Source organism: Pecten maximus, chromosome 1 (genome assembly GCF_902652985.1).
Source record: "Pecten maximus chromosome 1, xPecMax1.1, whole genome shotgun sequence".
NCBI classification, from domain to species: domain Eukaryota; kingdom Metazoa; phylum Mollusca; class Bivalvia; order Pectinida; family Pectinidae; genus Pecten; species Pecten maximus.
In genome coordinates, this window is record NC_047015.1 from 22,584,142 (window position 1) to 22,596,216 (window position 12,075).

At 35.8% G+C, this 12,075-nt stretch overlaps 1 protein-coding gene across 2 annotated transcripts in view; it reads right to left on the reverse strand.

The window, feature by feature from the left end:
* The window catches only part of LOC117328002 (dual 3',5'-cyclic-AMP and -GMP phosphodiesterase 11-like), a 110,475-nt gene that overhangs the window by 18,658 nt on the left and 79,742 nt on the right, over nucleotides 1-12,075 (reverse strand). The window contains exons 5-9 of one of the 2 annotated variants that reach the window (XM_033885301.1): nucleotides 10,976-11,011; nucleotides 6,320-6,390; nucleotides 4,982-5,045; nucleotides 2,713-2,760; nucleotides 2,271-2,414 (exon numbers count right to left, since the gene is read on the reverse strand). In XM_033885301.1, coding sequence (XP_033741192.1) covers nucleotides 2,271-2,414; nucleotides 2,713-2,760; nucleotides 4,982-5,045; nucleotides 6,320-6,390; nucleotides 10,976-11,011 — 363 coding nt within the window. The remainder of the gene's footprint in view (nucleotides 1-2,270; nucleotides 2,415-2,712; nucleotides 2,761-4,981; nucleotides 5,046-6,319; nucleotides 6,391-10,975; nucleotides 11,012-12,075) is intronic. The other variant, XM_033885310.1, reaches the window with a different exon arrangement.

Genomic DNA, 12,075 nt, shown 5'->3' on the forward strand with positions numbered 1-12,075 from the left:
ACTGTTTGATCCTAGTACATGATGTCAGAGATAGATGTTATACTGTTTGATCCTAGTACATGATGTCAGAGATAGATGTTATACTGTTTGATCCTAGTACATGATGTCAGAGATAGATGTTATTCTGTTTGATCCTAGTACATGATGTCAGAGATAGATATTATACTGTTTGATCCTAGTACATGATGTCAGATATTGATGTTATACTGTTTGATCCTAGTACATGATGTCAGATATTGATGTTATACTGTTTGATCCTAGTACATGATGTCAGAGATAGATGTAATACTGTTTGATCCTAGTACATGATGTCAGAGATTGATGTTATACTGTTTGATCCTAGTACATGATGTCAGAGATTGGTGTTATACTGTTTGATCCTAGTACATGATGTCAGAGATTGATGTTATGCTGTTTGATCCTAGTACATGATGTCAGAGATTGGTGTTATACTGTTTGATCCTAGTACATGATGTCAGATATTGGTGTTATACTGTTTGATCCTAGTACATGATGTCAGATATTGATGTTATACTCTGTTTGATCCTAGTACATGATGTCAGAGATTGGTGTTATACTGTTTGATCCTAGTACATGATGTCAGAGATAGATGTTATACTGTTTGATCCTAGTACATGATGTCAGAGATTGATGTTATACTGTTTGATCCTAGTATATGATGTCAGAGATTGGTGTTATACTGTTTGATCCTAGAATATGATGTCAGAGATAGATGTTATACTGTTTGATCCTAGTACATGATGTCAGATATTGATGTTATACTCTGTTTGATCCTAGTACATGATGTCAGAGATTGGTGTTATACTGTTTGATCCTAGTACATGATGTCAGAGATAGATATTATACTGTTTGATCCTAGTACATGATGTCAGAGATTGATGTTATACTGTTTGATCCTAGTACATGATGTCAGAGATAGATGTTATACTGTTTGATCCTAGTACATGATGTCAGAGATAGATGTTATACTGTTTGATCCTAGTACATGATGTCAGAGATTGATGTTATACTGTTTGATCCTAGTACATGATGTCAGATATTGATGTTATACTCTGTTTGATCCTAGTACATGATGTCAGAGATTGGTGTTATACTGTTTGATCCTAGTACATGATGTCAGATATTGATGTTATACTGTTTGATCCTAGTACATGATGTCAGATATTGATGTTATACTGTTTGATCCTAGTACATGATGTCAGAGATAGATATTATACTGTTTGATCCTAGTACATGATGTCAGAGATTGATGTTATACTGTTTGATCCTAGTACACGATGTCAGATATTGGTGTTATACTGTTTGATCCTAGTACATGATGTCAGAGATAGATGTTATACTGTTTGATCCTAGTACATGATGTCAGAGATTGGTGTTATACTGTTTGATCCTAGTACATGATGTCAGAGATTGGTGTTATACTGTTTGATCCTAGTACATGATGTCAGAGATTGATGTTATACTGTTTGATCCTAGTACATGATGTCAGAGATAGATGTTATACTGTTTGATCCTAGTACATGATGTCAGAGATTGATGTTATACTGTTTGATCCTAGTACATGATGTCAGAGATTGATGTTATACTGTTTGATCCTAGTACATGATGTCAGAGATAGATGTTATACTGTTTGATCCTAGTACATGATGTCAGAGATTGATGTTATACTGTTTGATCCTAGTACATGATGTCAGAGATAGATGTTATACTGTTTGATCCTAGTACATGATGTCAGAGATTGGTGTTATACTGTTTGATCCTAGTACATGATGTCAGAGATTGGTGTTATACTGTTTGATCCTAGTACATGATGTCAGAGATAGATGTTATACTGTTTGATCCTAGTACATGATGTCAGAGATTGATGTTATACTGTTTGATACTAGTACATGATGTCAGAGATTGGTGTTATACTGTTTGATCCTAGTACATGATGTCAGAGATAGATGTTATACTATGTTTGATCCTAGTACATGATGTCAGAGATAGATGTTATACTGTCTGATCCTAGTACATGATGTCAGAGATAGATGTTATACTGTTTGATCCTAGTACATGATGTCAGGGATAGATGTTATACTGTTTGATCCTAGTACATGATGTCAGAGATAGATGTTATACTGTTTGATCCTAGTACATGATGTCAGAGATAGATGTTATACTCTGTAATATTGATACTAGTACAGTATATCATATACTCTCACAAATCAAACAATGTGGTCAACAGCCTTCATCCCTCAATAACTCACTTCAAATAGATTCTCATCATTCTTGTTGAACACTGTACCATCCAGCTTATTGGTCAACTGGGCTACCCCAATCACTCGATTACTGGAATTCTTGATCGGCATGCATAATATGGATTTCGTTACAAAGCCACTCTCTTCGTCTGCCTGTAAATATAAATACCAGTTTTCACTACCACTCTGATTCTACACCAAGGACAAATGGTTTACATTAAATATTGCACTGTAATTGAAATGAACCAGCCGCCTGATAGATCAAAATAGAAATCTATTTATAGGAAATTGGATTAGATAAGACAATGCTAGTGTTGGAACATGAGGGACAGGCTACAAGTAAAACACATCCCTTTATCTTATATACATCAATAAATATATAATCATGATGAAATTCATTTAAAAATCATTAAACCTACACAAAAAGTTTAGGGAGATATAAATGACTGACCTTGGGGTAAAAACGCTTGTCCTTGTATGCATCAGGAATATTGAGTGTCTGGAAATAAAGAAAGATTTTACTACAGCTGTAATTACAATGATACTCCTTCTGCTACATCTTTTATTGAGCTGTACGTTGAATAAATGTCTGTGAGATTCTCATACTGTAATACTGATAGAGTGTTTGTTTGATGTAATTACAGGAGGCCCATGGGTCTTATTATATATATATATAAATGGTCACCGGAGTTCTGATATTCATTTGGGTTTTTTTTACATTAATATTTTTATTTATTTCATTATCCTTGACATTTTATAAAGTGATTTTTTTTCTATTAGCATTGAGTAGTCTCTTAATCCAGTTTGACTGTACATGTTATTGTCTTAATAAAGTTTTGACAGTACATGTCGTAGTCTTAATACAGGTTTGACTGTACATGTTACTGTCTTAATTCCTGTTGGACTGAACATGGTACTGTCTTAATTTATTTGATGACAAAGAATTCCATTTTCATATTTTTACTTGCATTTTATAGATTTTATGTACAATTGTATGTTACAAAATATCTACATTATTCATATAAATGAATCATTACAAACCTTCCTTTTCATGCCAATTTTTATTGAACCTGGATTAAGAGACCATCTGTCATGTGACCTTTTTATTGGCTCTTGTGGAAGGTCACATATGACAAGTTCGACTGTTTAAATACAGATACATTTTATATTGCAGTTGATTTTTTTGTTTTTAAAACACTAACCAAATATTATTAAAAGTGTGAGAAAACAATCAAACAGTTTTATCCAATATCTAGCATACAGATTTAAGAATGTAAGAAGTTCACAATTCAGATAAAACACCTTAAACCCTTCCAGCTATTTGATTCTACCATATCAAGGTCTTGAGAAGAATTTTTTTTTTAAATTTTCATTCAATTTGACCCCTTTTCCTCACCCCTCAGACCTCATGGAGTGAGCGTGAGGATAGGGACACATAATTTAATTGAACTTCAGATGCAGGATCATTTCTAACTATTTATATCAATAAAGTAATTTCTCTGTAATCACTATTGGTCGATACAACAGAGGGTTGGACAGATACAAAATGTACATAGATACATGATACTGTGGGTTGATACTACAGAGGGATGGACAGATACATAGATACATGTTACTGTGGGTTGATACTACAGAGGGCTGGACAGATACATAGATACATGTTACTATTGGTTGATACTACAGAGGGCTGGACAGATGCATAGATACATGTTACTGTGGATTGATACTACAGAGGGTTGGACAGATACATAGTTACATGATACTCTTGGTTGATACTACAGAGGGCTGGACAGATACATAGATACATGATACTGTGGGTTGATACTACAGAGGGCTGGACAGATACATAGATACATGATACTGTGGGTTGATACTACAGAGGGCTGGACAGATACATAGTTACATGATACTGTGGGTTGATACTACAGAGGGCTGGACAGATACATAGTTACATGATACTGTGGGTTGATACTACAGAGGGCTGGACAGATACATGTTACTGTGGGTTGATACTACAGAGGGCTGGACAGATACACGTTACTGTGGGTTGATACTACAGAGGGCTGGACAGATACATAGATACATGATACTGTGGGTTGATACTACAGAGGGCTGGACAGATACATATATACATGTTACTGTGGGTTGATACTACAGAGGGCTGGACAGATACATATATACATGATACTGTTGGTTGATACTACAGAGGGTTGGACAGATACATATATACATGTTACTGTGGGTTGATACTACAGAGGGCTGGACAGATACATAGATACATGATACTGTGGGTTGATACTACAGAGGGCTGGACAGATACATATATACATGTTACTGTGGGTTGATACTACAGAGGGCTGGACAGATACATATATACATGTTACTGTGGGTTGATACTACAGAGGGCTGGACAGATACATATATACATGTTACTGTGGGTTGATACTACAGAGGGCTGGACAGATACATAGATACATGTTACTGTGGGTTGATACTACAGAGGGCTGGACAGATACATATATACATGTTACTGTGGGTTGATACTACAGAGGGCTGGACAGATACATAGATACATGTTACAATCGGTTGATAACAGCAGTTTACTCTAGGGAAAAATTATGACTTTCAGCTAGATTTACTCTCAGTTACATATTGATTTTGGTTGTTTAAATTCAAAATATGTATAAAACACCACTATCATATTAGTTATACAGACTTACCTCCCCTGTCGTAGCTACATGGCCTGAGATTCCGATATGTATGGGAAATCGTGGCTCGGCAGGCCTGGAAGATATAAGAACAGCATGTGGGTGTTTAAGGGGAGACAATTTGTCACTAATTTTTCTATGATTGCAGGTGATCTCTGATTGTCAGGACTCCTGAGAAGCCTCAGGCTGGGGACAGGAGATTGATGACAGAACTTAACCCATAATTTCATGTATCATCCTTTCCTCTTCACCTGCATTGGGCAATTTGCAAACTTCAAAAATAATTGAATTTCTAATATTGGCAATGACATTCAGAGAATGATTAAGCAATGAACAAGCCATTTTGACACATTCGTGTCAACTGAAGCCTCAAAATATCCCATGTTACACAACTGACTACTGCTCACCAATGATCCACTGTTTCCTGTGTTTTGACAATTAACACTATAAATTTGTGTGTGTGTGAGTATTTACCAATTTGTGTCTATGAGTATTTACCAATCTGTGTGTGTGAATATTTACCAATCTGTGTGTGTGTGTGTGTGTGAATATTTACCAATCTGTGTGTGTGTGAGTATTTACCAATCTGTGTGTGTGTGTGTGAGTATTTACCAATCTGTGTGTGTGAGTATTTACCAATCTGTGTGTGTGTGAATATTTACCAATCTGTGTGTGTGAGTATTTACCAAACTGTGTGTGTGTGAGTATTCACCGATCTGTGTGTATGAGTATTTACCAATCTGTGTGTGTGTGTGTGAATATTTACCAATCTGTGTGTGTGAGTATTTACCAATCTGTGTGTGTGTGATTATTTACCAATCTGTGTGTGTGTGTGAGTATTTACCAATCTGTGTGAGTATCTACCAATCTGTGTGAATATTTACCAATCTGTGTGTATGAGTATTTACCAATCTGTGTGTGTGTGAATATTTACCAATCTGTGTGTGCGAGTATTTACCAATCTGTGTGAGTGTGAGTATTTACCAATCTATGTGTATGAGTATTTACCAATCTGTGTGTGTGAGTATTTACCACTCTGTGTGTATGTGTGAGTATTTACCAATCTGTGTGTATGTGCGAGTATTTACCAATATGTGTGTGTTAGTATTTACCATCTGTGCGTGTGTGTGAGTATTTACCAATCTGTGTGTATGTGTGAGTATTTACCATCTGTGTGTATGTGTGAGTATATACCAATCTGTTTAAGTGTGTGTTAGTATTTACCAATCTGTGCGTGTGTCAATGTTTACTAATATGTGTGTCAGTGTTTACTAATCTGCGTCAGAATTTAGCAATCTTTACACTTGTATTTAATCTGTTTTGGTGTTTACCACTCTTTTTAGTACTTACCATTCTCTGTTAAATGTATCACTGTTGTCAAAATCTGTATTCTCCAGATCAAACACCTGAGAAAATATTCCCTGTAAGTAAAAGCGTTCATTTATACAATCTAAAGGAGGGTTAATTAATCACAATAAATAAACATATTTCAGAGAATTTAGAGGGTACAGTGATTCATTTTATAACAGAGTCAGAATATTCCTATCAGAAGTATCATGTTGGTCCATTCCACACGAAGAGTTTTAACTATGATGGTTACATGGTAAGGCGGACTGTTACAAACTTGTAGGGTCTTGTTAATACATCAACAAAATAGAACTGGTACAATTATCACATAAATAGTGTATCCTTATTATATAGAGGATGACAGTCAGCAGTAAAAGAGATATTGAGTAGCTTTTTACACAATTATGTATATCAAGGTTGGATGTTTTTAATGATCCTTTACTAACATTAACAGCTAGGATTACAACAACCAGGGACAGAAATCTAGCCTTTTGGGGACAGCCTTCCACCATTTGGGGACATACTACCACCATTTGGGGACATACTACCACCATTTGGGGACATACTACCACCATTTGGGACATACTTCCACCATTTGGGAACATATTACCACCATTTGGGGACATACTACCACCATTTGGGGACAGGCTACTGCCATTTGGGGACAGGCTACCACCATTTGGTGACATACTACCACCATTTGGGGACAGGCTACTGCCATTTGGGGACAGGCTACCACCATTTGATGACAGACTTCTGCCATTTGGTGACAGACTACGACCATTTGGTGACAGACTAAGACCATTTGGTGACAGACTACCACCATTTGGTGACAGACTACGACCATTTGGTGACAGACTACGACCATTTGGTGACAGACTTCGACCATTTGGTGACAGACTACTGCCATTCGGTGACAGACTAAGACCATTTGGTGACAGACTACTGCCATTCGTTGACAGACTACGACCATTTGGTGACAGACTGCTGCCATTCGGTGACAGACAACGACCATTTGGTGACAGACAACGACCATTGGGTGACAGACTACTGCCATTTGGTGACAGACTAAGACCATTTGGTGACAGACTACTGCCATTTGGTGACAGACTAAGACCATTTGCTGACATACCACCACCAATTGGTGACAGACTACGACCATTTGGTGACAGACTAAGACCATTTGGTGACAGACTACGACCATTTGGTGACAGACTTAGAACATTTGGTGACAGACTACTGCCATATGGTGACAGACTATGATCATTTGGTGACAGACTTAGAACATTTGGTGACAGACTAAGAACATTTGGTGACAGACTGCTGCCATTTGGTGACAGACTACGACCATTTGGTGACAGACTAAGACCATTTGGTGACAGACTAAGACCATTTGGTGACAGACTACGTCCATTTAGTGACAGACTACGACCATTTGGTGACAGACTAAGACCATTTGGTGACAGACTAAGACCATTTGGTGACAGACTAAACCATTTGGTGACAGACTACAACCATTTGGTGACAGACTACTGCCATTTGGTGACAAACTACAACCATTTGGTGACAGACTAAGACCATTTGGTGACAGACTAAGAACATTTGGTGACAGACTACTACTATCTGGTGGCATACTTCTGCCATTCGAGTATAGAATACTGCCGATTCCCTTATCCTAAGCTTGCAATAATAATTTACAGAGTTACCTCTGATTAAATAACTGGGTTTACTTTGTTATAGAGATATACAGCTTTGTCCAAAGTATCTCAAGTATTTGTCTACAGAAGTATAAATATCCTTAGTAGGATTTTGATGTTATATATTAATATCCATTACTGCCTGATTCCCACTGTTTAGGGATATATACTGGCAGGGTATCTGGTGCACAGACAGCTCAGGCAATGTGGAAGCTATTGAGTGGGATACCACACATATAGACAGTCAAAGGATCTCGATTTGTAGTCATGCTGGTACTTATTTCTATTTTAAGACTTTTATTTGGCATTAAGATGTTAAGACTCAATTTGCATTTGATTTCATATACAAAGTCATGTATTATTATGTAACATCTCTGATATACTAGCCACAATGTCTAATGTTATTAGAGTACAGTTTGAAGTTAAATTATATTCTACTAATCTCTGATAATTTGTCCTTTTAATCCTTATTTTCAACAATCAATACGGAATAAGTGGCCTAAATCTTTCATCAAACTATAGATGGCAGCACTTACATCTATAATCACACTATAGATGGCAGCACCTTACAACTATAATCAAATTACAGATGGCAGTACCTTACATCTATCATCATATTATAGATGGCAGCATCTCATATCTATAATCAAACAATAGATGGCAGCATCTTACATCTATCATGGAATTATAGATGGCAGCACCTTACACCTATCATCAAATTATATATACATTGTAGCAGCATCTTACATCTATAATCACATTATAGATGGCAGCACCTTACAACTACAATCAAATTACAGATGGCAGTACCTTATATTTAAAATCAAACTATTGATGGCAGAATGTTTCATTTGTGATCAAATTACAGATGGAAGCACCTTTATATTTATAATCAAATTTTAGATGGCAGTACCTTATATTTATAATCAAATTAATCAAATTACAGATGGCAGTACCTTATATTTATAATCAAATTACAGATGGCAGTACCTTATATTTATAATCAAATTAATCAAATTACAGATGGCAGTACCTTATATTTATAATCAAATTACAGATGGCAGTACCTTATATTTATAATCAAATTAATCAAATTACAGATGGCAGTACCTTATATTTATAATCAAATTACAGATGGAAGCACCTTTATATTTATAATCAAATTATAGATGGCAGCACCTTATATTTATAATCAAATTATAGATGGCAGTATCTTATATTTATAATCAAATTATAGATGGCAGCACCATACATCTGTCATCAGACTATAGATGGAGCACCTTCCTTTAAGTAAATGGCAGCACCATACATTTATAATAAAACTATGTATGTTAATTGTGTATAGAAATTATGTGAGATGGCAGCACCATACATCTACCATCAGACTGTAGATGGCAGCACTAGCATCAGACAAGATTTACCTGTGTGTAAAGTATATTTTCAGATAGATTCTCAGAATCTGCTTTGATGACATTCATGCAAAGATATAACTGTGTCTCTGATACATCTTGAAGGCAGCGAGGAAGACATGGATATTGACCTCCCCCTGAGAACTGTTGTGTTGTATATCAACGTGTAACCTGATGTGCTCTGGTGTTTTAAAACATCCAATATAAATTCACTTGGACAAAAATATCAGACTCAGCAGAATCAACACAGAACCCAACTCCTTATTGAAACCTGGGGTTATTTGGTGTTGGGAGATTCCAGGATGGAGCATGGCCTGATGTAGAACATGCTCGCCACACCAGATCGTAAACAAGACAATGTTAAACGCAACTGAAATAAATAGGGGCTTCCTATAATGAGGAAAGACAATGAAATATTGGGTTTTAAAGCAATTTTATAAAAGGGTGTGTATGATTTTAATTTCATATATAAAACAAATCTGAACATTTGATACCTGGAGTAAGAAATAAGTTTTTGAAAAGATAAGGACATCTCTTCAAATGTAGGTAGTGATGTATGTTCTATACCTGATTAATTGCTACAATGCTGGGGTAACAAATTATGGAACTTTTCATATATACTATCTAAATAATAAACATATCAGTTAATTATGTTATACATATAAAAAGTCCATGCTCAGTTGACAAGTGTTAGTTGATCCACCACCAATAACAGTGCATATGATTGATTACTTCCATCACCAATATGTAACAATGTAGATGATTGGTTACCACGATATTACAGGGTAAATGATTGGTTATCTAAGGTAGATCCTAGCAACCAATCATTTTTTATCACTAACAAACCAGAGCTAAATCGAGATGACTATTACATTCCATCTCCAATATAACACCATAAATAAATGGTTAGTATAGCTAATGTTAGCAGACAATGTAATCTTATTATTTTTTTCTCCAAAACTGGACAAAATGTTATAAAACTACATACAAATCACTGAGCCATCAATCTATGTCTACCTGTATAAATACTATATCATTATACTGAAGGGAACACAAGCATTCATATCAACTCTCATTTTGGATTATTACAAATTTGAGAAAAAAAGATGAATTTGTTAAAATAAAAAAACATATTAGCTTCTATAACTAGAACAATATTCTGAGTAAGCTTAGTAAGTTAATGATACACAGCAGGCAACAGTATATAGCACTCAGTGCATTTTACATCTAAACTATCTACATACTACTATTCATTCTAGTTTTACAGAAATAATTCATACTGCTGTATCAAGAGCCGTTATTAAAAGTGAGTGTTACTTCTCTATTGTACCCCTAATTTATACTGCATGCCAAAATAGTCTGTGTATACTTAGGTTTACTAGACTAGGAGTGAGTGAAGCCGCACGAGTTGTGCTATCCATTTCTGTGTGTTAACCTATACAGATTCCAGTGCAGAAGTAACACCTCATATCTGTTAGAGTGCATTCAGGATAAAGTGTGAAATCTCTAGGTTAGAGAGGAGCATTAACAAAATCAAAGTGTGTAATATTCACCATGCTTTTTTTGATAGTAAGCTTTTTGTTTTTGTCCTGAAATTGAAAAGAAGCAAAATATTTATCAACCATCATATACATGCAGGACTGACTATATCTAGGTAGTATACAACTAGGAAAAACCCTGGCACTGTCACACCAACCCAATACAGCTGCTACCACAATATGCTGAAATTTATACATGTTCAATAAAAACAGGAAAAATGATATGTATCTATAAAACCTGTAAACACTGAGTTTATGCATCAATCTCTCTTATAACATATTCTATCCAGCGAGTTTTTTCCAACAGCTATAATTGTTTTGTATTGAGCTGGGTGACAGAGGATTAGATATATCTACATATTTACATGGACGGCCGTTCTCACAATGGAAGCACGGTAAGAATGTGTCTGCAGTGCGTAAACATAGAGTATCAACATTGAGGAACACGTTTACAACAATATGTATACTTTAATCATTACATAGTGACAAAAATTATCTCAAAAAAAGGTTACCAATACAGAAATCGACATTCATGGAGGGTGACAATGAAGTATAGTAGGTAGTATGACAAGGGATCGTTGATGTACTGCCTCCCCCTCTCTGTAATTACTCTGATAATTACACTAATCTTACCTACACTTGACATATACAGCAGATAGATGACAGGTTTCACGCACACCACCTCTATGGAGTGTGTGAACAGGGCTTATGTCTTAAACCATCAAACTCACTGCCTAATTGTGAGTGTGGGGTGAGGTGTTAGGTAAAATCTCTATAAGATTGCCTGTTAAGATGGCTGTCCACCTGACAATATAGCTGCCAAGGAAACTAATAACAATTCATTTGCTGGGCGGCTAATTTCAGGTTGTCTCAGCACCGACTGGTTTACTCCCACACCTGATTTGTATCGTAGGTTGATGGCTGGTCACATGATGGAGTACTCCGTTAGTTACCTCCAGCATGTAACAATCTACCATATCCTTATAAGCCTATAGCTAGCAAGAATATCCCACACAGTAATATAGGCCTATAGCTAGCAAGGATATCCCATACAGTAATATAGACCTATAGTTAGCAAGAATATCCCACACAGTAATACAGGCCTATAGCTAGCA